The sequence below is a fragment of the Chrysemys picta genome, chromosome 1, assembly GCF_011386835.1.
Source record: "Chrysemys picta bellii isolate R12L10 chromosome 1, ASM1138683v2, whole genome shotgun sequence".
NCBI lineage: Eukaryota > Metazoa > Chordata > Testudines > Emydidae > Chrysemys > Chrysemys picta.
Genome location: NC_088791.1, coordinates 122,876,244 through 122,901,985, shown reverse-complemented (window position 1 = coordinate 122,901,985; position 25,742 = coordinate 122,876,244). Strand labels below are relative to the sequence as shown.

The window sequence follows — 25,742 nt, the reverse complement described above, 5'->3', positions numbered from 1 at the left end:
CTTTTTAAACACTGTTTATCTCAACAAAGGTTTGAAGTGGACTGGATCCAGATAGCCCTGCACCCAGCCCTCTATAAGAAGGATAATTGTCATAATGAGGGTCTTTGAGAATAGCTGGACTGCACAGATAAAAAAGAACTGATGCTTATAGACTCGGGTGTGGAGGGGGCACTCTTTTTATTAAAAACATAAAAACAAAAAAAAACATTTTACTCTTTTTTAACTTTATATCCTCTGCATTCAGTGCACATTAGCAAAAAGTGGACTGTAAACAAACAGAATAAAACTTTAACATATGTAATTTGTTATTACCAATCCAAAGCAGAGCATTTGTTCCCACATCCTACAATTTTTTGAAGTTAAGGTTTCATGAAGTTAAGATTTGACAAACCTCTTCCTTAAATGCTTTCTATATGAATTCAAAGTAGAATTGCTCATAAGAATATTGAACACAGACCTATAGTTTTTAGGGCTACATTCCTTTTCCTTTCTACATTATTCATAAGGGAGGTAATGATGTTTGACCCATTCAATGAAAGTTACTTTATTAGAGAAGTTCCTAATTTTATCTTGTTTGGTTATCATTAGGATTTTGGTGAATTTATGAGGGAAAACAGATTAACTCCTTTTCTAGACCCCAGATATAAGATCGATGGAAGTCTTGAGATTCCTTTGGAACGAGCAAAAGATCAGTTAGAGAAACATACTCGTTACTGGCCTATGATTATTTCGCAAACCACCATCTTCAACATGCAAGCTGTAAGTGATCATGGATTTGTAACTTTTCTGTTCTGGAGTAAGTTTTTAAAACTGTACTTAGGAAAGAGTTAATATCAGTAAAAACTGCATAGCTGATAGCACACTATAGAAAAATCAACAAAAACAAAATCAGTTAGAATAAGGTTTTGGCTTTCACTTTTGATTAAGTACTTTGTGTATATTTTACAACTATAACTCTGTACCCAAATGTCTCCCATTACATGGAATTGAGTTGGATGCAAAGCTGTTGGGTTAAGGGGGGGATTTCATGTAGTAATGCATGCTGGGGACACTTCAGAATGTAGGTTAAAGGATTTTTGTTTTTTAATGTCATGCTCAAATATGCTTCTAAATCCCCACCCCCTAACTAAAGGCAGATTTTGTTCTGTTTTGTTTTGTCTTGAAGGTAGTGCCATTAGCCAGTGTTATTGTGAAAGAAGCTCTGACAGATGAGGATGTGCTGAATTGTCAGAAAACAATATACAACTTGGTAGATATGGAGAGGAAAAATGATCCACTGCCAATTTCAACAGTTGGTACCAGGGGAAAGGGTCCAAAAAGGTTTAACATTTATTAATTTTGTTGTACTTTTGCAAAAAAAAATATATCACATCTGCATACATTCCAGATGAACCTTGTGTTTTAAGTTGGACAATCAAAGGTAATTTAGAGTCCACTAAACTACATATATGTGCAAAATAAATGTTGTATATCATTTGGCTGCATAATTTAGAACTGTAATCCTATTCCCCTGATTCATGTTAAAGAAAAAACTCGGTTGTAACTGGAAACAACAGATTTAGTCACATCTTACAAAGAATAATATTTTTTTTATATTTAAGACACTTTTTAAAGGGAAAAAAATCATACCGAAAACACCATCTTGAGCCTCACGTAGGTTAGAACAGAGGAAATGCGGGTCACCACTGGACTCATGGAAACCAGACACTTCCAAAGCTATTGTATATTTAAAATATTTTTAATATTTGATTATCTTAAAAGTAGTCATACCATTGTTGAAACATTTTATATAAGAGATGAAACTTCCATTACAACAAATTTGGAAGTCTATGATATCCCATCCATTGGAATAATCATGTGCATTTCTTGTACATCAATCTAATCCTAGGCAGGATGGTTTCCTGAGTATGAAAAAAAAGTCAGCTACAAAAGATACTTGAACTATTCAGTTCTGTAGTGTTATGTTACAGTGATTCCCTATTATTTTGTCTTTAATTTTTGTCTAAGAGAAAAACATTAAAATTCATTTGAATCTGGCAATGAACAGATGGATTTCTACCTGTCCCAGCATTCAAAAAGAGGGTTTCTTCTTGCCTCTTGAGTTGGTTGGCTCAAGTGACATTAATAGGTTTTGGCAATGTCTCTACAATTGCTTTGACCCAGGGAAATTGATGATTATGACTCAAGGGGAGATTTGGGTATTAGATTTAATTACAAGTTCAGGTTTGTTGGAAACAACTGAGCATGTCCACATACTATTCAGCTCCGATGCTTCCAAGAATGAAACAATACAGGGTGATCAGAATTCCAGTAAAGGGAGTTGAAGAAAACCTACTTTACTGAGACTTTTTTAAAAACTTAGGCTCAATCTACTAGACAGTAACTGTTTTGAACCTTGATTATTTAATATATAAATGGCTCTTACAAGCTGGAGTGGGAGAGAGAGAGAGTGTCTGTGTGTAAGTATGTGAAGATTTTATTTTGTGCCTGTGGATAGAGATGAACAATACCGGATTATGTGGAACGAATTGGAGACCCTTGTTAGAGCGCATATAAATAACTCGGATAAACACCAGCGAGTCTTGGAGTGTCTCCTGGCTTGCAGGAGCAAACCTCCTGAAGAAGAAGAGCGCAAGAAACGAGGGAGGAAGAGAGAAGATAAAGAAGACAAGTCAGAGAAATCAGGAAAAGATTATGAACTGGAAAAACCCTGGCAGGAATCAGAGAGGTGAATTTTCTGAATTAATATATGCTTTCACGTACTGGTATGTAATGTGGCATATGCAGCACAGTCTAGCGCTAGAATTTTTAAGAGCTTAAGTGATTTAACTAACATGATTTTAGCTTGTTTATAAAAGGCACAAATGTAAGTATAAGTATTGAAACCCCAATTATCTGATGTTAAGATAAGTTTCCCAAATACGACATTTAGTTTCATGCTTATATTAAGGGTACACTTATAAATAGTTTAGAATGGGGATAATAAAAGATACATGTTTTTTAATAAATGTTTAATCAATTGTTATAATGGCCAAAATAACAGTAAGTTGCTTGCTTGTGACTTCACCATCTATAGCACTTTCTACTGTTTAGATGTATACCCATCTGTAACATACTACATCTGTTAATAACTTTGTATAAACAAACCCTAATATGAAGTGAGACTGAAAACTATAGACAAATGAATTTCATTTATCCTGAACTCTGGCTGATTGACTGTTTAGGTGTCCTCATAGACATTTAGATGCTCCAGGTTTTTCTGTGCTGAGTTTTGTGTAGATTAGCATCATATTGATTATGGACCTGCTTTCTATGCCTTAAGAAACAAAAAGTTGTCCTGTTAGCTGATATGACATGTGATCATGAAGGATCAGTTAATCTGTCTAGTCATGAATTTCTTTGAGTATCTTTTTTTTTCCCCCCCTTTCAAATGTCTCTTCTAAAGAAGTTATAAAGTTGAGACTCAGGAAAAAATGGTTAATCAGCTCTAAGCTCAACTTGTATGTGCTGTTCTATGTGCGAGCATGGCCACTAGGGAAGATGGATGTTTTGTCCTGCAGTGTTGTGAGCATGCTGATGATACTTAGATCTACCTGTGCATGTGGTCAAGTCCAATACTATGTCTCACACTAGGAAAGAAAGGAAATCAAAGGTAGGGATGCAGATGGCAGCAAACTGGTTTAGGCTCAAACCCAGAGTCAGCAGTAGATTTGTGTTGTCCGGATGGTTAGCAACAATTGCACTTTTAAATCTCTTGCACAACCAATTATCAGAATGAGTGCAATATAAATATTGGTAACTAATTGAAATGAGATTGAGTTTCAGCTCATTCCCACTTCCTTTTGGTCTGCGTCCAAGAAAATCCTTAGCCAATGGCTTTTCTAGTTATTTTCATCGATCTCATGACTCTCAAAAAAAGCAATTGTTATACTAGGACGGATGTTATATGAATAAACTTGGAAGAGCACTGTAAATGAGAAGTGTGGTGTTGACGCTCTCTGTTGTCTCTCCTTTTTTTCCTCCCTTCCCCACTTAAGATTAAAAGGTGTATTGGATCGCGAAAAAGAGGAACTGGCAGAAGCTGAAGTTATAAAAGATTCTCCTGATTCTCCCGAACCACCCAACAAAAAGCCTCTTATTACAATGGATGAAATACCTCCAGTGGAAAAAACAAAAGGTAAGTCAAAATGATTTTGAAAAATAGTAAATCAGGTAAAATTGGTGTGAATTGCAAGTGCTCGTATACGGTTGTCACAGCAGTTCATATTTGCTTGAATAAGATAAAGGTGCACCTTTTGAATATCCTGTGTGTAGATTTAATCATTCAGTTCTAATGAGAGTCATGGCTAAGTCTTTATACACAAAGTGGTTGGTGAGAGGGGGTCAAGCAGAATCTTACTATGAGTTGAATACTTTTGGTCCAGGTGGAGGGATGAAAAACGAGCTGTGAGGTTGAAGGTTCAGGGGACTGATACAAAGCCTCTATGTTCCTGATTTGAGTTCCATCTGATTGATTGCTGTTCATTAAGGGCCAGATTGTGATAGTTTTAAATGTGGTTAGTACCTTACATTGTATGTGGTACCACAGATTTTGGTGGAATTACAACTGGAGTAGGAGCTTCTCAATGTCCACAAAGATCACAGCCTTGTCCTAATCTAAGTAGTAAATGTATTGGGTTCAGAATTCATTTCCTTGATAGAGATGTCACTAATGTAGAATAAAAAGCCATGAGGGTAACACAGAGGAGAGCGGAAGAGTTATTAGAAAATATAAAATGTATTTATTTTGGGGTAGTGTGTCTTTATAGAAAAGAACCCTCAACAAGTAAAGTGCTAAAGGCATACAGGTGGAATACAATGCACCGTACACCTATATGGGAAAGAAGGCCACAAAAGCCAAGTTAAGGCAGAATGAATGAGCCTTAGCAGGGGACATAAAATTGTTTTATCCTAGAGTGAGGAGTCAACTGCAGAAGAGTTGAGTCTTGGAAAGATTTGAAGAGTTAGTTTTAGTTTAATTAGAACATTGTGAATTCTGAAAGATGTCTTCTGATTTTTGTGTGTGTATAATCTATTGATCAGTGGTTTTCAACGTATAGTCTGGGGGTCCACAGGCTATGTCTAAGGGGTCCGCAAAAGGTGACTGTGAAAATAAAGTTTCAGATCCCAGAAAAGGCATTCTGTTTCTCTGATCAATAGAAAGTATTTGAATCCCCCCCACCTACAGGTCAAAACCCAGAAGTATTGTCATTACCATAGACGTCCACAGTTTAGTGCCCTTTCTCACGTTGCATCAAATACCATGCTGAGCATATGCGACATTTACAAAATATCAGCAATTCCTTGTCTGCTACGGGTTGTGAACGGGATGGGGTCTGCCTCCTTTGGATCCATTTACCGCTCTGCATAGGCACAAAGCCTGGCCCAGCTTCATGCCCACAAAATAGTAGAATCCATTTTGGTCAAATGTACTTAAACCATAAAATAAACCACATAGAACTAACATAATGTGGGAAAAGGTAACCTCATAACCTTATACACCTCTGCCCCGATATAATGGGAGCCAAAAAATCTTACCGCGTTATATTGCTTTGATCCGCCGGAGTGTGCAGCCCCACCCCCCCACACACACACACCCCCGGAGCACTGCTTTACCGCGTTATATCCAAATTCATCTTATATCGGGTTGCATTATATCGGGGTAGAGGTGTACCATCTAAACCTCCCACCTGTTTCCAGCTGTCTTATTCATCTAACCTACAGTGTAAGTTTCTTGGGGTAGGGACCATGTCTTACATTGGTCTTTAATGTGCTATGCTGGTGCTGTATAAATAGTATAATTTGTTCTGTAAACTTATATTGAATTAGTATTTGAGAATTCATTAATCAAATCACCTTGATTCTATTTTCAAATCTAATCCTAGGGCCAATGTCCTTGCTGTCTTTGTGGAGCAATAGGATTAATACAGCCAATTCTAGGAAACACCAAGAATTTATTGGTCGTCTGAACTCTGTCAACAATAAAGCTGAGCTATATCAACATCTTAAAGAGGAAAATGGGTTAGTATTGCTGAATACATAATATGTTTTATAAACAGTCAATGTGCTATATACAGGAATAATTAGTCATAGTAGTAATCTATTAAGAGGATTCCTTACCTCTTGCACTAATCAAAATAAAAAATATATATATATATATATATATATATATATATTTCTTTGCTGTAAAAAATATATATTTATATATATTTTTTTACAGCAAAGAAATTTTATAATCTGTTTTCATCCATTTGCCCCTACTTCATTGCAACCCTCCCCCTAACTGAGCAGGGCTGAATGCCACCCTGTTGTCTTGGATTATTTCTTACCGTCTATCCCAATGACTGTCTACGCAGCACAATCCTCCTTATGCTTGTAGGGGGCCAAATAGGAGACGAGATTAAGACCCAAACTCCCCAAACAAAATCTCCATAAAAGTAGCTAAATCAAACATGGCAGAGATAAAACCATTGCATCTTGTACAACACATTAAAGGAATAATAACATTTCCTGCATCCCCATAAATCCAACTGCCATCAAGTAATCGTTAGAATGGGAGTGGCCAATAAATTGAGCAAAAGGATAAAAATAACAGGGAAAAATGTTAAATACTATTAAGGATTTGACAGAAACTGGTACAGCTCTAGAGATTCAGAGGAGCAGACCCTCCACAGTCAGACACAAGTCTGTGTTTTGTCTTGCCTTTGTTAATCACTGCTGGAGTCAATAATGTAACGTCAGTCTTAACTGTGATTTTTATATACAGATGCTCCCCGACTTATGCAAGCGTTCCGTTTCGGAATGCCTTGCGTAAGTCAAATTTTGCGTAAGTCAGGGACGTATACCCGACAATTACAAAAAAAAAAAAAAAAAAAAAACTTAACAGAACTTTTTCTGTAAGTGCGGGTTTGCATAAGTCAGTTTTGCGTAGCTCAGGGAGCATCTGTATGGAACTTATTGCTCATTTACCCTAGTTGTAAGCAGAAAGTTCCTTGAAAGCAAACTTTCCTCTGGTTTAACGTTTACTATATATGTGTATATAGTATATACTTTATATATGTATAAAGAGGTCTCTAAAAAAAAATAGTGTTGTGGCACTAGAAAAGTGTAAAGAAATGTTTATATAAATTCACAGATTTGCCTTTTATTTTTAATCATTTGAGTGCATGACAAGTAAACGATATGCTCTAACTGACTAGTCTTCTTGACCTATTTTTGTGTTTCAGAATGGAAACAACAGAAAATGGAAAAGCCAGCCGGCAATGAGTGTTGGTTTTTAAGAACTATGCTTGGCCATATTTCATGAATATTTTATGCTGGATTTGATATTGGTACCATTTCAGTAGATTGTATAGATCTGTTGCTTCGATTGGTTTTACATTTTTCTGATTTTATCCTTTTTCTATTAAATGTAAAATTTGCATATTACATTCAGTGAATTGTGTGCAAATGGGATTTGTCTTGAAGTATCATAATCATATTTTAGGATGAAAGGATGTTTCTCCTGCTACACACACAAGCAAACCTGTAAAATGATACAATCTGATTTTTAGGTCTCTTGTTTAATATTGAAAAGCACAATATTCAAGTATTTTAAAAAAACTTATTTGAGCTTTTTTCTGTTGTATTGATACATTTTAGATCTATATGAAACTCCTCAAGAGGCCATGCTCTAGGAGAAGAGAAATATAAAAATACCTATTAAGTACAGACTCTTAATCTGGAGTTCCTCGTTGAGAGTGTGCAGTTCCAGATCAACAGTTGGGCAGTGGGGTGAGAAATGGTTTAAAACCTTCACTAGAGTGTAAATGATTGGGGTGAGATCATGAACTTCTTAAACAAGATGAATTATTAATTTCATCAAGAGAATTATTCAGTTTGAAAGCAAAGCTTTTCTAGTTGCTATTTATGCCAGAATTAACAAAACAAAAATCCTCACCTTTAACTGGTAACTGGCTGCTACCTTCAACTTGCCATCCACAGGAGTGTACAGAAAGAGGCTATGGGGTGTAAAATAAAACCCAGTTCAGAGAGCAGGGCCCAATCGATTATTCTTTCTGCGGCCACGCAGCGGAGTTACTCCAACCTTTGCTGAATTAACTTCCTTTTGCTTGATGGCAGCTGGTAGAAACAACTGACTTGGGTATACTACAGTGCAAGATGCTGTACCATGCTCTTACTTTAGGAAGAAGGGTAGCTGGCACATAGGCTTTTCTTCTAAATAAGTCAGCATGTCACATAGCCAAGTTTCATCAACTAAGAAAAGTATGAAGGCCACAGATGATGATGGCTGGATCAGAACACAAATATCATGCGAGTACTCCTTACTTGCATTCGTAACTGCTGACCATTTAGCAGCATAGAAATAGAAATAAAATATAGAGCTTCAAGGTGATTACATAGCAAGTATAATGTAATGTAATTACTAAGTAAATACATGGTTTATTTCTTTCTTGATATATGATGATTATTTTTAGAGTCACCTGGTGTAATTATTTAAGTAATCCATAGGATCAGTTAATAAAGAGTACTTGCATGATATTTTGTCTGTCATATTTTACATTTATATGGAGATTGCTGAGGTTCTCAAAGCTTGGTGTCACACTGCTGAAATCCAGTGACCTCTGGGATGGGAAGGCAACCATTTCACAGCACTTCATAACAGCTGGGGGAGGGAAAACTTTGACCAAAGATGCTGGAGCAAATCTCTGCATTTATAAAAAGGGCTTACAGATATTGAAAGTCCTCTCAGAGCAGACAGGACTGACTTTTATAAGGTCATCCGAAAGATCTCTGCAAAGACTCCCTACTCTTGAATACTATAGAATCTTTAATGGTCACAAATGCTCAAGTCCTTTGTTTCCACCTCTTATCTGAAAGCCAGCACGTCTTGCAGCACAGGGTCTCCTAGCACCATATTGAGGCATTGATTCAGTGCTGATGCAGAAAGAAAAGTGCCACCTAGAGCCTTGCAATCTGACAGGACCTGATTACAAGTATCAGGTTCAGATGTGAAGACAACCTGACTCTCTCAGACTTGAGTTGGGTTTTCTGATCATCTCCTGCTGCCTCTGGGGTTGGCAGCTCAGTGGCGGCTGCATGCCCTGTTCCCACTAACTGCTGCCACCTTGCTGCTCTGTGTTGTGCAGAGTGAGTGTGCCAGTGAGTCACAGCACCTCTCACTCCACAGTGCACACACAAAAGTAAGGCAGGAGCAGGGCACATGGGCCCACGTTGCCAACCCCTTAGGTAGGAGACAATTGGAGACAGATTGCAGTCACAAGATGTGGGGAGCAGGAAGCTTCCACCAGACCAAACCTCAGGGATGAGGCCTACATTAACACAAGTTTGGGGGAAGTGTTAGTCCTGTCTGAAAGCGACTTGACGTGATTTGGGCCAGCTGTGGGTTAGTTGGGTTTGGGATGGGCTTTAAAATTAGGCCAGAGCAGACCTGTACTGCCATCCTCACTTCTTGCAGCACCTAAAAGTTTATGGCAGTTTCTCATCTTAAAATTTACTCAGCCTGAGATCACTATCTGATGTGAACTTCCTCCTGTCTATACTGAAGAAGATTTTAAGTCTAGAAGCTGAGCATTTATATGTCAACCTTCAGCATTAGTTGCTGTTATTTGTAAAGAAACATCAAGCAGAAGTGCTTATCGTTTGTATCTGGGCATTTTCTACCTGTCCCATCCTAATGTTCCATAAAGATTAGGCTGCACACTTAAAATATTTATGTGAATATTTAATCACATGAAGAGAAATCCCTGCATGTTCTATTAAAAACAAACTTACTGCATAAACAACCCAAATAAATAGCTACACATGATTCAGTAAAAATACTTTGCTCTTCTGAAGTACCTTCCATACAAAATCTCAAACAAATGGGCCCCAATTCTCCAAGGCACTTTAGCATGTGCCTAATGTTAAGGACATGAGCAATCCTATTGAATTAATTAAGGTATTGATACACTTCAAAGTAAGGCATGTGCTTACATTTCCTGCAGAATTGGGGCCATAATTTCATTTTAAGCTTCACAACAATCCTGTGAGGTAAGTGAGCTTGTTACACGTATTATATGCTATATTAATTATCTTTGTTCTGCCCTTTTGACACTTACCCAACCCCACCTTTCCCCTGCAATAGCTCCTTTGAAGCCTCATTACCCCCTCTCTAGAGAGGTTTTAATAAATTTGCATGAGGTGGTCTTTTAGGTCAATATATTCAAACGTGGACACCAAAATAAATGGCTGGATGTTTTCCTAGAGCTGAGCACTCAGCAGAGATGGCGTTCTGGACTTTTAACAGAAATTAAAGGTTTGGGTGACTTTCTGTCCAAACTTTTACCACAATTTAACCCGTTTTAACATTTTAATGGCGGTTCACTAAATAAAAAAACAACACTGTCATTTTAGGTACAATACTATATTTAAGTGCTGACAGCATGGTTGATGCTGCACAAGAAACACATGAAGACAGTCCCCTCACCATGATTACAATTTACAAATAGATACATCTATTATAGTAGCACCCACAGGCCCCCATCAGGATTGTGGCCCCATTGTGCCAGATGCAGTACAAATGCATAGGCACGTAGTCCTTGCCCTGACGCTCTTACAATCCAATTTGAAACAAGACTCCCCATCTGAGTGTACTGAACAAAAGGAGGTAAGAGGGAGAGGGATGATAACAAGAACCTGCTCCATAGAAGTCAATGGCAAAATTCCTATTCGCTCCAGTGGTACAAGTTCAGGTACAGGTTGACTGTTCAAAATCATTTGACATTCCCAAATGTTGTTCAGCCTACCAATCAGAGGACCCAGGTCCTCAAATGGTGCAAACTGGCATACCTCCATTAATTTCAATGGAACTATTCTGATTTACATCAACTGGAGACCTGGTAACCAATTGGTTGGCTTCTTGTAGGTGTTTCAGCAGTTGACTTGAGGAAACTTGTGGATAAATGCAACACTATAAGCCTGAACTAGTGCCATCAATTCATACAGCAGATCATCCTTTGATTCTAAACCAGACTACTGCAGCCACATTCACGATTCAGTTGCTGTTACAAAAAAAAGCCATAGCTCATTGGCTAGGTATAGGATGATACTGTCAACAATTTCAATACTTCTTGTCCACACCAGCAACTGGTGCTGTTCTAATAGTCTTCAATATAAATTAATGATACATTATCGTTAGCTCTGGAAGTACATTTTCCATAATGTACCCGGTACGTGCAGTCACAATGTATAGGCTGATGAAGAAAGGGGGACATTTATAGGTAGTGCCGACTGGGGGAAAAAAGCCAGTCTCACCATCAGCTATCAAGCAAGTTTTGTTACTTCTATATTAATCCATGTTTTATAGCTCTATCGAGATTGTTCTTTTTATTAGCTATTTCATTGTGTTCTAAGTGCAAAGTATCATTACTTTTACAAGAGCACAGCATTGGCAGAGAACAAATAGCTATCCTAAGAGGATTTACTTTGTAGCTGTTGGTAAATTTAAAGGATAGACATGTTTTTCATAGTTACAGTGCCAGTGGGTCTCATGGCCCTTTCCCATCAAAATCTTTACTACTCTTTTAGCATGGTGCAACATCACAGCAGAGTGCATTTCATGGATGGGTCCTTTCCCAGAGTGGTCTATAATGTGATCCTATGGCATTTCAAAAAGCATAAAATGGAAGGAGATGCTAATTTGAAGGAGAATTTCTACAAGTCTACAGAGGTATATGTGAATTAGTGAACGATTTAAATATCTTGTGTGTTAGATGATGAACTTTCAGTTTGTTGGATATACACCTTACATATAAATTCTTTTCATTATGGCTTCTTTGAATATGTTGTGGCACTGGAACCAAGATCTTGAGTTGGTCTTGTCTACAGTGGAGCATGTGAGCCTGTGCAGTTTTCACTGGCATAATTGCCCCCATGATCTTCCTTTAAAAACACTGCTTTGCTTTTATAGTTAGCAGTCTGCATTGCTCCAGTTTACAAAATGGAATGTGTGTGTGTTTTTGTATTATTTTTTGTTTATACCTTTTTAAATACAGGTTTGAAAAGATTGGGATACAGACACTTAGATATCCAGAGTCTCCAAGAGTTTCTCTTGCTTCACCCAAGTTAGGTCTACGCTCCAGGGGGGAGGGTCGACCTAAGATATGCAACTTCAGCTACGTGAATAGCATAGCTGAAGTTGCGTATTTTAGGTCGACATACCTGGCTGTGAGGATGGCGGCGAGTCGGCCGCTGTCGCTCCCCCGTCAACTCCGCTTCCGCCTCTCGCCGCGGTGGATTTCCGGAGTCGACGGCAGAGCCATCGGGGATCGATTTTATCGTGTCTACACTAGACGCGATAAATCGATCCCCGATAGATCGATCGCTACCCACCAATCCGGCGGGTAGTGAAGACGTGCCCTGAGATGAGGGAGTAACAAGTAAAATTTTCAAAAGCACCTAAGTCCCATTTTCAAAAATAACAGGCATTCAGGAGCCTTTGTTCTATTGACTTTAAGTGAGACTTAGGCTCTAGGGCCTGGATCCTCAAAGGTATTTAGGCTCCTAAATTCTAGGAGCCAAATTACATTTGAGGATCTAGGACAGGGGTCGGCAACCTACGGCACACGTGCCAAACACGGCACGCAAGCCAATTCTGAGTGGCACGCAGCTCCCGTGACGCGGTCCCGGCCCCCAGCCCCACTCAGCCCCCCCGCCCACCGCTCTCCCCTGCGGGGGCAGGAGGCAGAAGCTTGGTTCTGGGGCAGCCAAGCTTCCCTCCTCCCCCGCTTCTTCCCCCAGTGGTGCTTTCCTGCCCCACCTCCTCTCCGTCCCTGGCCAATCAGCTGCTGGGCCCTAGCGAGGGGGAGGGGAAAGAGCGGCAGCGTGCACACAGCTCCATAGAGCAGGCAGAGAGAGGTAGGGACAGAGCCTGGGGGAAGCGGGTGGAACAGGGCATATCCTTTCCAGCCCCCTGCCCTGAGCCGCTCAGGGCAGGGGGCTGGGAGCACCCTCACGAGCCGAGCACCTCTGCCCTGCCCCCCCCCCCAACACACACCAGCCTTCTGCCCTGCACCCCCACACACACCCAGCCCTCTGCCCTGAACCCCCCACACCCCAACATACACCCAGCCTTCTACCCTGCACCCCCACAGCCCCAGCCCTCTGCCCTGAACCCCCCCACACACAGCCTTCTGCCCTGCACCCACACACCCTCAGCCCTCTGCCCTGAACCCCCCACACCCCAACACACACCTAGCCTTCTGCCCTGATCCCTGAACCCCCCCACATACACACCAGCGTTCTGCCCTGCACCCCCTCCCCCAGCCCTCTGCCCTGACCCCTGAAACACCCACCCCCAGGTCTGGGGTCCCGGCCGCAGGCCCTACTCAGCCCGCTGCCGGTCTAGGTGAACAGAACCCCAGGCTGGCAGCGGGCTGAGCAGGCTGGTGGCGTAAGATCAGCATTTTAATTTAATTTAATTTTAAACATTTTGAAAACCTTGTTTACTTTACATACAATAGTTTAGTTATATAATATAGACTTATAGAAAGAGACCTTCTAAAAACATTAAAATGTATTACTGGCACGCGAAACCTTAAATTAGAGTGAATAAATGAAGACTTGGCACACCACTTCTGAAAGGTTGCCTACCCCTGATCTAGGACAATTTCACTTATGTGCTTTTGAAAAACTTAGCCAATATCTAGAAAAATGTCTGATTACGACCTAATGGTTAGAGAAAGAGACTTGGGTTCTTTTCCTCACTGCCATCACCAACTTACTGTGTGACTCTGGGGAAGTTATTTAAGCACTCTGTAAAATAGGCTGATATTTCCACTCCAGTTTTTCAGAATGTTCTGAGGCTTGACATTTAAAATATATTCAGATCCTCAGATAAAAGGTGTGAAAGTGAAGTATTTGTTATTAATAAAGAGGGAGAAATCTTTCATCGAGTTGTAGAAATGCTATTCTGACCTGAAGAGGTCATTTAAATCAAGATATATATTTCTCGGTGTTGTAATTGTAGGGGTCCTGACCCAAAAAGGAGGTTGGGGGTGGGGGTCGCAAGTCTATTGTGTGTGGGGGGGGGAGGGGGTGTTGTGGTATTGCCACCCTTCTGCGACGCTGCTGGCGGCGGCGCTGCCTTCAGCGCTAGGCATCTAGAGAGCGGTGGCTGTTGGTTGGGAGCCCACCTCTGAAGGCAGTGCCACCACGAGCTGCAGGACAGAAGTAAGGGTGGTAATACCATACTTCTGCGCTGCTGCCTGCAGAGCTGGGCCCTCAGTCAGCCTCTGCCACTCTCCGGCCACCCAGCTCTGAAGGAAGCAGCGCAGAAGTAAGGATGGCCTGGGATGGTATTGTCACCCTTACTTCTGTGCTGCTGCTGGGGGGACGCTGCCTTCACAGCTGGGTGCCCGGCCAACAGCCACCATTCTCCGGCTGCCCAGCTCTGAAGGCAGCGCAGAAGTGAGAGTGGCAGTGTCACAACGCCACCCTAAAATAACCTTGTGACACCCCCCTGCAACTCCCTTTTGGATCAGGACCCCCAATTTGAGAAACACTGGACTCCTCCATGAAATCTGAATAGTATAGGGTAAAAGCACACAAAAGACCAGATTTCACAGGGGGAAACCAGATTTCATGGTCCGTGACACATTTTTCATGGCCATGAATTTGGTAGGGCCCTATATATAGGCACTGTCTGAGCTGTGTCAGTACTCGCTTCTTGGCAATCCTTCCATATCAATCTGTTGCTACAAAACAAACCACTAACCTTTTGGTTTTGTAACTAAATCTGTTTCTTTTGGCATCTTGCATTAATTGTTAGTTCCAGAATTCTATATTGTGATATCACGTTAACTTTTAGGGTTTAACATCTTTTTCAAATTTAAAACAGAATACAAAGTTAAGACGCTTATCATTTGTGCATTTTCTTCCTGAGTAATAGACGAATGTTCCTCTTTTGAGACAGATTCTTAGTATAATCCAGATTTAGGGTAATCTCTTCTGTGAATATTGCCTTGATCACTGCGGCTAGTAATATCTACTTTGTAATGAGGTGGGAGTTGATATTTTGGAGGCTGGAAAGGCGGTAGAGACTGAGGCAGTCTTGAGGCAACAAAAGTTACATTGGGCCTGCAAGGTTGCTGTTGGGAAGAAGGTGGCACGGGTATCCATAAATGTGGAGAGGGTGAAACCTCCCGTTGAAGTACAGGCGCTTTGCGGGGTTTCAGCATGTCCATTTCCAGGTCAACGTAGTCAAATAAGGGTCTTCTCTGAAAAGTCATAGACCATGATTCAAGAATATTCTTGTGATATTTACAACGGTGGGCAACAATTATCAGAGCCACCATGATGGTTGCACATAAGCTAATTAGCAAGACATTTCTAATCCAGGAATTGCTCTCTTCATTATATGTAGGGAAGGTACTGTTTAAAGTCCAGGATCCATTAAATGGCTTTGTAGTGGGCAAGCAGATTCCTCCATATGAAACATTCTCAACTATGTCAATTTTGTATTCTGGCAACATTGCCTCAGCAAAGTATGGGCTGACATTCCCATCAGGTACTCTTAGTTTATTCAGCACTTCCTGGATTTCATCTCTTGAGCACAGGCTCAGTGATCTGTTGGTGCTTGTACACAGAGACCTATTGTACCATGAGATTACAGTGGACCCAGGTCTGAGGGCAGTCAGTGTGATGCTCTTAAGACTGCTGGAGTTTAAATATTTAAAAAGCTTGTCAAGGAATAAACCAACCCTTTCTCTCTCTCTCAAGAATGAGTGGTAACTATTTTTCATTCTGATGGTATAAATATGGCATGGAATGCTGGTGGGCCTCAAAAGCTCAATGATGAGAGGTTCCCAAACAGTCAGACCCCCTGAATCTGTGGCAGATAGTACAAACTCCTGAGGTGAATATTGAAAATCAATACTGAGTGGATAGCCATACATGGCTTGGAGAGACGCATTAAACTGAAGCCAGCTTTCTGGCCCTGATGGTGAGCCGTCGACTGGGTTTATTCCAAGGGTCAACTGAGTTGAGTTGCCATCTTCCTGATCATAAAATGTGTCAGCGGGTACTGAAAAATGGAACTTGCATCCAATAGTTGCTGTTATGAATTTAATGGAGTTAACAACTTTAGGGAACGTGTTTGTTTGACCTACAAAGGATGAAATAATGGGGAGGGAAAGTTACAAGAAACAAACAGCCGGCTGACAGTGAATGATGATAAAGAAACCATGTAAAACTTATGGCAACTAAGTAGTTTCATAGATTTTTTTTATCTGGGGTAAGTATGTTTGACCTTTAAGACATTGCCTCTACTAGGTAACCAATTTTGGCTGTTCTCACATGTGACTGCTTAGGATAGGTTTCATTTAAATACAATTATGTGACTTCAATATTGTATGCAAGTAGAAGCTATAGCTATAGTGGGGTACATAGGGCATGTTTTAGGTGGGATTCTTGTGGATTTGGGCATTTATCAGTGCCAGGGTTAGGCATAAAAAAATCAGTGAGTTATGAGCAGAAAGGCCATGAGGTGCTTCCAAATGGTGGGTACAAATGGGAGAAGGGAAGAGGAGGTGGAAAACTGTGTAACACTCCAAGAGGGCAGGGAAGGAAATGGAGATAATATTCCCTTTTCTCCAGCAGTGCAAGTAGGGCACTATGGTTCGATATGCCGTACCAGCAAGATATTTATAGCTGGTACGACGTACTGGAAAGAGGAGCAGCAGAACATGGAGCCGTTGGGCGGCCCCACACCTGCAACTCCTCCGGTGCAGCTGTACCGCCTCCAGCCCTTCCATGTAGGGTCTCCTCCATCTGTACAGCAGCCACACCGGATGACAGAACTGGGGGTAGTACAGCTGTGCCGGAGGAGCTGCAGGCCTGGGGCTGCCCGGTGGCCCCATGTTCTGCTCCTTTCCCCGCTGCGGTTCCTGGGAGAATCCTATGGGGACGGGGCTTGGGTGGTACAGCCACCGGAGGAGCTACTGGCATTCTGCTCCTTTCCCACTGCAGTTCCCGGGAGAGCCCTGAACCACAGGGCTCTCCCGGGAACCGCAGCAGGGAAATGAGCAGAACATGGAGCCACCAGGTGGCTCCATGCATGCAGCTCCTCTGGCGCGGCTGTACCACCCCTAGCCCTACCCCTAGCCTTGTCCTCCAGCGGGACTGCTGTACAGATGGAGGAGACCCTGCATGGGGAAGAGTCAGAGATTAGATCAGAAGGGCAAGAGATTTTAAATTCCATGGTGGAGCATGAAGAAGTAGGAAGGAGATGTCTGAATTCTGGAAAGTGCAGGGAGGCAGAGAGATCTTGCAAGACTAGAAAACTATGTTCCAACTTCTGACTATGGCTGACATTAGAAGGGAAGAACCACTCTGCATCTGGGAGAGACTGAAGTTTGTTATGCCTGTGCTTTCCAAAGTAATTGTGTATATTACCTGGAGTTATGTCCTGAGGCACCTGTGACACAGAAAACAGAGGACGAACCCATGCAACGTGTGTAGATTGCAGTGATTCATATGTGGAGAATGGCAAGCTGCTTGTATCTTGGTAGACCAATGAAGATGACATCTGTACCAGCTCTGTGAAAATGAAATGATTAATATTTATTACCGTATTAGATGAGATATTCTGGCTTTAAAAAAAATTGTTTTAATAAGTTCCAGTGTTAGTAACACAGAGAAGACTTTTTTTAGCCATGTGATTACAAAAAAAAAAAAATAGAGTGGGAAAAGTGTGTGTGAGAGAGGTAGACGCCACAGAAGAATGGAATGTGAATTTCCCCATTTATGAGTGGCATCTACCCGATTCTGCCATTGATTCATTGTGTGGTCTTGGTCAAGTTACTTAACCTCTCCATCTTGATTTCCCATCCTTAAAATGCGGGTGATGCCAAGTGGCAACAGTGGCATTAAGAATCAAATAATTATTTAACAATGAATGTGTAAAGCCTTTAGATGTGAGGCATTAATTAATTTTATTATGCAGTGAGTTGATATTAAAGGTCCCTTTGGTCTCAAGTTGAAAATACGTATAGCCAAGTGTTCAATGGGAAGAGGGTAATGGAAGATTTTCTTGACTCCGGAGCACATGCCCTCCCCCCATCTTCCCCTCTCCCCCCCCCCCCAAAAAAACTACTGACTGAACCAGGCACCAGGATGACTGCTATCATTGGATTAGAAAGATACTTTTGAAAAGCACCGAATGGCATGTCCTTTCAAACATATTGGTGGAAAAATCTCCCTAGGGTTGTGTTGCTCCCCTGTGGCCTTTGCTAAATGACTGAACACTGACAGCCTCAATAGTTAGAGCTACAAATTTTCACTCCTAGTGCATCAAAATAGGGACTGAGCTTTACAAAAACTCTTTTGTGAAGGGCAGTTACTGGGTGGTACATTGAAAATGGCCAGACTGGGATAGGCACACAATTCATTCCAAAATCTATAAATATTTTGACAACCAAAATGCTTCACTTAATTTTTCTAGTATTTAAGATCTGCCACAATTACCACTTGTAGTTTTTTTTACAGACAAATTATTATCCACAAAGGAAGCTGCATGAGCTGTGGCAGTGCAAGCTTCTTCAAATGGCCTCAGAAATGTACCACCTCAAGATCCAAGGTATAGAAGAGTCTGAGTCCATTCAATTGCTATTCCCTCTCCTCAGGTTGCTACAGTTAGGTGTTTTGATGGTGGATGTGGGCTTATGTCCGCTAGTATCAGGAAAGAATCCACCAACCCCCTTCACATTAGTCAGCATTTCCATAAATACCATGAATGACAAGACACAAACCTTAAATGTACCTTGTGCATTGTTGTACAGATGAGAAGTAGCATTAAATATAGTTCTCATAGATATTTCTGCAGTGTAGGATGGGATGGTTGACATTTTAGTCAACTCCAGGGTAAACACTGTGACGTTTGGCAAAATCATTCTGGTTCCAAGAGATTTGTCTGAATTTAAATCCTTTGTGCCACTAGGTAAAGCACTTGGGAAATGATTTTGTGTTCTGAGCTTGCTGCTGTCATAAGAAGTAAATATCTTTGTTGGTCTGGACAGCTCAGAGCTGTAAAAGCCAGCAAAATCTGTAGGCAGAGTAAGCAATGGAGCATTATCAGGATAGGACTGTGCTGTCAGACTTGTTTCATGAGAAGGTCCAGCATCACTGGGGAAAGTGCTACTTAAAATAGAAGAATCCAATATTGAGGTAACATAGCTTAAATTGGATTCTCTATCTCAAATCAATGTGTCCATGTGAATTATAGAAGGAACTGAGGTTTCTTCTTCAGTAAATGGAAGTCTGTCTGTCTGTGGGATAGTCATAAAAGAATTAGACATGTATTCATAGCCATTAAATAGCTCTTGACTCAGATGGTTACCACCTGACAAAAGTAGAAACATGTCATCAATGGGAGGTGTGAAACCAAATAACGTAGTCAGTTGCACTGAAGTCAATATGGATGTTGAAGACAGCTTTTCTGGAGAGATGATTGCACTAGATGGTATTCCAAATTCAGGAAAATGGGGATAACCAAAGATGCCATCCTCCTGACGGCTATAAACCGATGTCATTAATATTTCTTCTGGAAAATGTGTTTGAGGTGCTGTCTTAACAAGAGATACTTCTGGAGAGATTAGAGGCCATTCATAATGTGTTTCTGTCATTAAAGTGTAAATGGGTCTTGAAAATTGGCCTTTACCAGTTGGCTCAGTGATGTCAAAAGAAAGGACTGATAGAAAATGATGCCTTGATGGCTCTGATTTGCCAGACTGCAAGAATGCATCCAACTCTTGCACGTGAGATTGTGGTTGCTCTAAGAAGAGTGGCATACTGGAAACTGTATTCTGCAGCCCCTTAAATTCTGTTGAAAGAGAGGTTGCTGTAATTATCAAAGAAGGTGAAAGTTCAGGAAAAGCAAAAGCAGAAAGGTCTTGAAAAATAGTCCTAGACATTGGTCTTTTACTCAGAAAGTTCTGTGATGGGCCCATTTCTAAGGCTTCTAAACTCACTTGGCTTGTTACAAAAAGTGGAATGAGATCAATGTAACTGGTGACAGCTGTGCTTGCTTTGTGGAAGGAAAACCAAGTCTGAATAGGTGATACCACAGTGTCTGTGTGTAAGTAAACAAGTGAATTTGGTGGCAAAGTAGTGAAGACCTCTTCTCCAGTTGGTTTCGCCATGATTTCAGTCATTTTCAGTGTAGGTGTTGGTGTTACCATTAACTGTCTGCGTTGTCTTCCTGAACGTTTTCTTTCAAATCCTTCTCTTTTAATTATTCTCCAGCCTGCAATTTCATATCCTAAGAGCTGTGAGAGATGGTGTGAATCAACATTGTGTCTTAGAACTTGAATTAATTCATAGAGCATTGCAAAAACTCCACATCCAACGGGCCAATAGAGTCCTATGTAATGGCTTTCCATGAAGCTGACGTGTCTAATATCTTCAGCCAGTATTGTTAGGTTCCTTCTACTTCTGTGTATCAAACCCTGATATGGATTTAGGGCCAATGAGGTGGGATCCAGATGGAGATATTCTGCCATGGTGCATACCAGAGAGAGACGTTGTTGAACATCCAGCAATTCAGCCGCAGCATGGATGATGATCTCGGCAGAGGTCAGAGAGCTGTCCCTTGTACATCTTTCAGAACTGATACTGAAAGTCCAAAAACGTAGACAGTAAAACTCCTTTTATCTGATCCCCTTTTATGTGAAAAAGCCTAAATTCAAACAACAGGAAATGTCCCCTGACATACATCAATTACATGAGAAAACTCTACCTCTTAGCCAAGCTCCCTCTTATCTGAATAAATGTCAGGTCCCCATTCCATTCAGGCAGTATTTGTATATAATTACAGTTGTTTATATTTAGCTTCATGATCCCCTATTCTGAACTCACAATAAACAGTTTATCAACCATATTTGTCCTCCCCCCCCCCCCTCCCCGGGTCAGAACAGATCCTGGCTCCTTTCTGGTCCTACAACAATGTGGTACTCATTTAGTCACCATTTCCTCTCCTCCCTCCCTTCCCTTCCCTTTCCCCCCCGCCCCCGTATTTGCTGTTTGTTTATCTGTAGGTTAGGAAATGAAAATCTGAAAAGTATTTCTTCCCTTCCCACCTCTTAGCTCTCCACCCTGGTGTTGACTTTTTTAGACACTCCTCACCCCATATGTTCCTCTTAGACCCCAGCTTCCTTGATGATTACAGCCCCCAATCCAGTGCCCACTAAAGTCAATGGAAAGACTCCTTTAACTTCAGTGGGTACTAAATGTGGCCCTGTATCTGCCTCCTTCCATTCAACCCACACTTCCTCACCCTTTTCTTCAGCTTCATGTTTCCTTAATAAACAAATCCTGCATCAGGTAGATGCAACCACATTTTTTTGGTGCTTTTGGCCAAATGCATTTGTAACTTGCTGACATTAAGGATACTCACATATTGCGCTTGGGCGCGTGACTTAAGCTAGTCTTCTTTTCTGGGATCAGAATGCTGTCCTGAACATGAAGGGTGAAATTTACATTGGCTCTTGGTGTTTTCTGAACACACCCATCTTCATGGGCGGCTACATTCAAGTGGTATTCTCCATTCTCCTCATTCACTGGCAGTCCTTGCAGTGTACTTGTGTTAGGATTGAACTCCAACCATTTTGGCAAATCTGCACCATTAGCCAACGTAATCTATTCCATAATAAGACAGAAGATATACTGAGTTCTAGGAGCAGCACATGGACATCACTATTGTAGCTGAAAATTATACAACAAAAGCTTTGTGCAGAAAAGACTAAGCTAGTCAACAGAATCAGCTGCAGATGTTCTTAAACACAGTTGTAAGCTATCAATAGGGTTTTATTTAATGGCAATTGGTTTTTTGTCATTTTGCTTTGCAACTTTTTATTAAGGCAAAGTTACAATAAAATGTTAACATACTACATCATTTATTGCTTATTCAGGATCAGCTTAATAGTCAAAAAAACTGGCTAAAGATTCTGTTTTGCTGGCTGGGGAGTCCTCCTCCTGTAAGTACAGTAAAAAGGGTAACCAGATTTCTAAAAACCTGTCCTCCTCTTGGCCTATCCCTTGCATACGTTCTTGGTGTGAAAGCTTTTCCATTACAAGGAGAGTCCATATTTTATTATGCCACAGTTCCCTTGGAAGAGAAGTCACGTTTTTGCAGTAGTGTGCAAGACGAAGTCTTGTTGCTAACAATAAAAAATAAATTTGTCTTTCTGTCTAAAATGTAGATATTGGAGCATTAAATGAGCAGGTTAGGAGATCTCTGGAAAAGCTGATGTTATTAATGTTTTTGAGACTGCAGTCAGCAGCCATGTTTGACATTAAAGACTATTTAGTGCCTAAAATGGGTTTTGGGTGTTTCTTTACTATATAATTAATTTAATTGTTATGCTGAAATCGAACTTAGGTTTTAAAATAGTCTTATTAAAAACCCCTCTCTATGTAGGTACTCCTGAGCTGTATTGTAATTAACTAGACATTATTGCAAAAATCTCGAGTAAATACTGTATTATACAGAGAAGTGTATTTAACTCAGTATTACCTTGTACTGGGTTATCTTTCCCTGAAAGGCAAATGGTGGTACTGGGTAGTAAAATACTTTCCCCATAAAGGCTATTGTGTCTGGGATGCCTCGAAGGATCTGGATCTCCTCACATTTGTTGTTTGATTCCTTGGCAACCGCAGCAGGCATGATTCCTGAGAGAGATACCAGTGCAAGAAGCAGTAGTGTTGGTAAAACTCGCCTCTCCAGGGGCAGATGGGACCCAGAGATAAGAAGCCTGTCATCAGTACCAATGTGTATCCTCAAGGCATCCATTCTCACATTGTATGTATGTGCCTCTGAGGTAACCAGAGGCTGCTGCTTCATTGCATTTCAGAGCTGTAGGAGGGAAGAAAAAAAACACATTTACAGTTAGTCCGCGGCTGCTTGTGAGGAAGCAGAGAGATTTAAAGCTTCCTAAGACTTAAATTGTGTTAATTAGAACCCACTTGTTTAATTCTAGGTGAGCAATAACCAAAATGATTGATTGGTTTACAGACTTCGAGCCACCTGTAAAAAGCCACAATACTCACTGTTACTGCTCAGCTCAGCTCAAAAGTCTTTACTGAAAACACCATAGAGCCACAAACGGCCCCTTATGCTTTTTAACATGGTTTCCTTTAGACACAACGGTGCTCCCATTTCTGCCTCTGTCATGAGAAAAGACCACCTGGTCTCTAGGAGTTGAAATGCTAGACTAGGGCCTCCTGAGGGGGGCCTTCAACATATGGCTTAGAGAAGTGCCTGGGAAACTGCAGTGTAGTAACCTGACCTGGCAGCCTTTTTTTTTTAATGGTAGGAGAGGGAAAGGCATTATTACAGGACCAGAGGCAGTTCAAGGGTTAGCATGTTGGTCCACTTTCATCCCTGATGTCACCCCATTGAGGTTACTGGAGTAGCAGTGGAAATAAATTAGATCAATTGTTTTGAGGTACCTTTTTTCACTGGGGATAAAACTACTACAAGTAACACACAGCATAAAATAGTTCCTGCTGATGCAGATTACCTGGCTAAGGTGGCACTGTCAATGGGTGTAAAAGATGTGCTTTACTTGTCCAGAGAGAGTTACAGTATGTTTGGTCTGTACTGGTGGCCAGGCAAAGCATATTAAAAAAATGGGTACAGGCACCATTCTTAAATGGTGTTTACAATGGTCTGTTAATGCTGTTTTCTCCCCACTGTAGATGAGATCTTTAGAATACCGCTGTGGATGGAAACATTGGTTAAGATCCTATCAGGGCTGACTCAGTCTTTCATCCTTTTAGTAAGTTAAGTAGTTTATTGTGTGGATTGGATGAAGGCTTACAAACTAAGATGTTGTCCCCTCTGCACAGGCATTCTTGCGTCTCTGAAATGCAGCCATGGTGGTCATGGCCACCATGGGAGTTTTCCTGCAGCCACTACAGACTACTGGGCAGAGATGAGGGAGGGGGCAAAGCAGCATCCAGGGACTCCAGGGAAGGGCATCCATCCTTCCCTCCCATCTTCAGTCACGGGACTCAAAGGGTTGGCTTCAGTCCCCCTTCCCTGATTCAGCCAGAGGTTCCGGTGGTGGGCTTCAGCCTCTCCCTTCCCCCCACCCCCCGCTAAGCCGCAGGGCTAAGGGGGTGGGCTTAATCCCCCTTCAGCCTTAGGCTCTGGTGGCAGGATCCGTGCTTCAGCCCCCAACTGCAGGGCTCTGGGCTTCCACCCCCCAGGGTGGCAAGGCTTCAGCACCCCACAGCTACAGCACTCCAAGTTCGGGGCTCCAGGCTTCAGCCTCTTCTCCGGCTCCAGCCGTGGGGCTCCAGCTCTGGGCTTCACCCCAGGGGGGCAGGGCCAGCCTTTCTTGCCAGCATGGTCAAGGGGCAAGGAGGAGGGTGAGCTTGAGGTGCAAGGCTATTGAAGGGAGCTTGGGGTAATGGGGGGGTGGAGGAAGCAGCAGGGCCCGGGAGGGCAATAGGTAGCCTGGGGTGGGGCTGGGGGAGGCAATGAAGGTCAGGGGGAATCCACTGGGGGTCGGGGGAGGCAGCAGGAACCAGAGGCAATGGGTGGGGGGTCAGGGGCACCTAAATACAATTGTACATTATTTTTATTATTGAGTTTCCAAAAAAACCCACCCTACATAAATAAATTACAATGATTTTGGACATGCATATGCACATATCCATTTGTTTTTCCTAAAGTTAATTATATTTTAGGAAAATTTGTTAGAGCGGCCACCAGCAAGAGTTGGTGTCCGCACTCTGAGGCCACCAAAAAAATTGTTCAGAGAACCCAACCTACTGGCACTTTTCATGAGAGCACTGATGTGCCCTGTTGTCTTTGGCCAACGTTTTTGGTTTTGCATTGGGCTTTGTATCAATTGCTGGCCTTCCTGCCACCCTCCACTCTACAGGTGCCTGTATTTTAGCAATGGTATTCTCTGAAAAGCTTTGGGATCCTTTGAAAGATCCTGTATAAATATAAATTAATATTCATGCGTAGATAAGACCACCAAATCCTGTGACATGGAAAGGTATGTCCAGCTGCTGGAGCCCACAATGTGTTATATTTGTTATAGGTGACACTCTGTGCAGCAAAGCAATATTTAATTACTCTATTATTTAGCTGTATACGGCTCAGTGAATATGCTTGAGGCTATGTAGAATTACAGGACTCTTTTGGAATTAAAAGGATCTATGATCAAACTAAATGTTGACTGCAAGATTTTTTTTAGTTAAAGCCATGATTGGCTATGACTAAATCTAAAGTTCTCTTCTGTATGATTATGGTTAATTGTTTTGAGAAAGAAGTTGCGACACTGAACTCACTGTTTTTGCCAGTCTCAGCAGCATCCTTCAATAATCCCTTAAAACAATTTACTTTATTAGAAGTGATTGGGGGAGAGTGGAAGTACTAGTTAGACGTGAGACTTTTTATTTAAACTATTTAGCGCTTGTGAAAGTTGCTGGCTTGACAAGTCTGGAAACTGAAACCCTGTTTATTTATAATTAGATATAGCATAAGCAGGTGTCTTCTAGAAGCCCTGACCCAGCAAAACACTTAAGCACATGCTTACCTTTTAAGCGTGTGAATAGTCCCATAGACTTCAATGGAGCTACTTGCAGGGCAAAAGTTAAGCACGCACATAAGTCTTGCAATTTTATAACGA

At 41.4% G+C, this 25,742-nt stretch overlaps 2 protein-coding genes across 14 annotated transcripts in view; one reads left to right on the top strand and one right to left on the bottom strand.

The window, feature by feature from the left end:
* INTS13 (integrator complex subunit 13) overlaps nucleotides 1–8,578 on the top strand; it is a 36,097-nt gene extending 27,519 nt beyond the window's left edge. For 6 of the 11 annotated variants that reach the window (XM_024103323.3, XM_024103320.3, XM_065569421.1 and 3 more), the window contains 6 exons: nucleotides 589–759; nucleotides 1,166–1,320; nucleotides 2,498–2,728; nucleotides 4,038–4,177; nucleotides 5,925–6,060; nucleotides 7,266–8,578. In XM_024103323.3, the coding sequence (XP_023959091.2) occupies nucleotides 589–759; nucleotides 1,166–1,320; nucleotides 2,498–2,728; nucleotides 4,038–4,177; nucleotides 5,925–6,060; nucleotides 7,266–7,305 (873 nt within the window). In that variant the 3' untranslated portion in view covers nucleotides 7,306–8,578. Of the gene's footprint in view, nucleotides 1–588; nucleotides 764–1,165; nucleotides 1,321–2,497; nucleotides 2,729–4,037; nucleotides 4,178–5,924; nucleotides 6,061–7,265 lie in introns of all 11 variants that reach the window. The other 5 variants (XM_065569457.1, XM_065569479.1, XM_065569446.1 and 2 more) reach the window with 1 other exon arrangement.
* A 6,244-nt stretch (nucleotides 8,579–14,822) lies between these two features.
* On the bottom strand, nucleotides 14,823–23,282 carry LOC101943570 (uncharacterized). Of its 3 annotated transcripts, none has more exons than XR_010593128.1 (6): nucleotides 23,143–23,282; nucleotides 22,610–22,948; nucleotides 21,491–21,732; nucleotides 18,860–20,709; nucleotides 17,494–17,637; nucleotides 14,823–16,204 (listed from the first exon to the last, which is right to left on the bottom strand). XR_010593128.1 is itself a non-coding variant. In XM_065569511.1 (4 exons), exons 2-4 carry the CDS (start codon nucleotides 22,934–22,936, stop codon nucleotides 19,293–19,295), a joined length of 1,986 nt encoding a protein of 661 aa, XP_065425583.1. In that variant the 5' UTR covers nucleotides 22,937–22,948; nucleotides 23,143–23,231; the 3' UTR covers nucleotides 17,993–19,292. The 3 variants fall into 3 exon arrangements, 1 of the variants encoding a protein (XP_065425583.1); XR_010593129.1 differs by having other exon boundaries at nucleotides 18,849–20,709; nucleotides 23,143–23,266; XM_065569511.1 differs by lacking the exons at nucleotides 14,823–16,204; nucleotides 17,494–17,637 and having other exon boundaries at nucleotides 17,993–20,709; nucleotides 23,143–23,231.
* Between the last annotated feature and the right edge of the window lie 2,460 nt (nucleotides 23,283–25,742).

Coding starts and splice junctions, on each gene's coding strand:
- LOC101943570 (XM_065569511.1), bottom strand. CDS start 22,936: ATGAAGCAGCAGCCTCTGGTTACCTCAGAGGCACATACATACAATGTG. Junction 21,733..22,609: donor GAAAGATAACCCAGTACAAG/GTAATACTGAGT, acceptor ATTATGGAATAG/ATTACGTTGGCTAATGGTGC. Junction 20,710..21,490: donor CACGCGCCCAAGCGCAATAT/GTGAGTATCCTT, acceptor TTGGACTTTCAG/TATCAGTTCTGAAAGATGTA.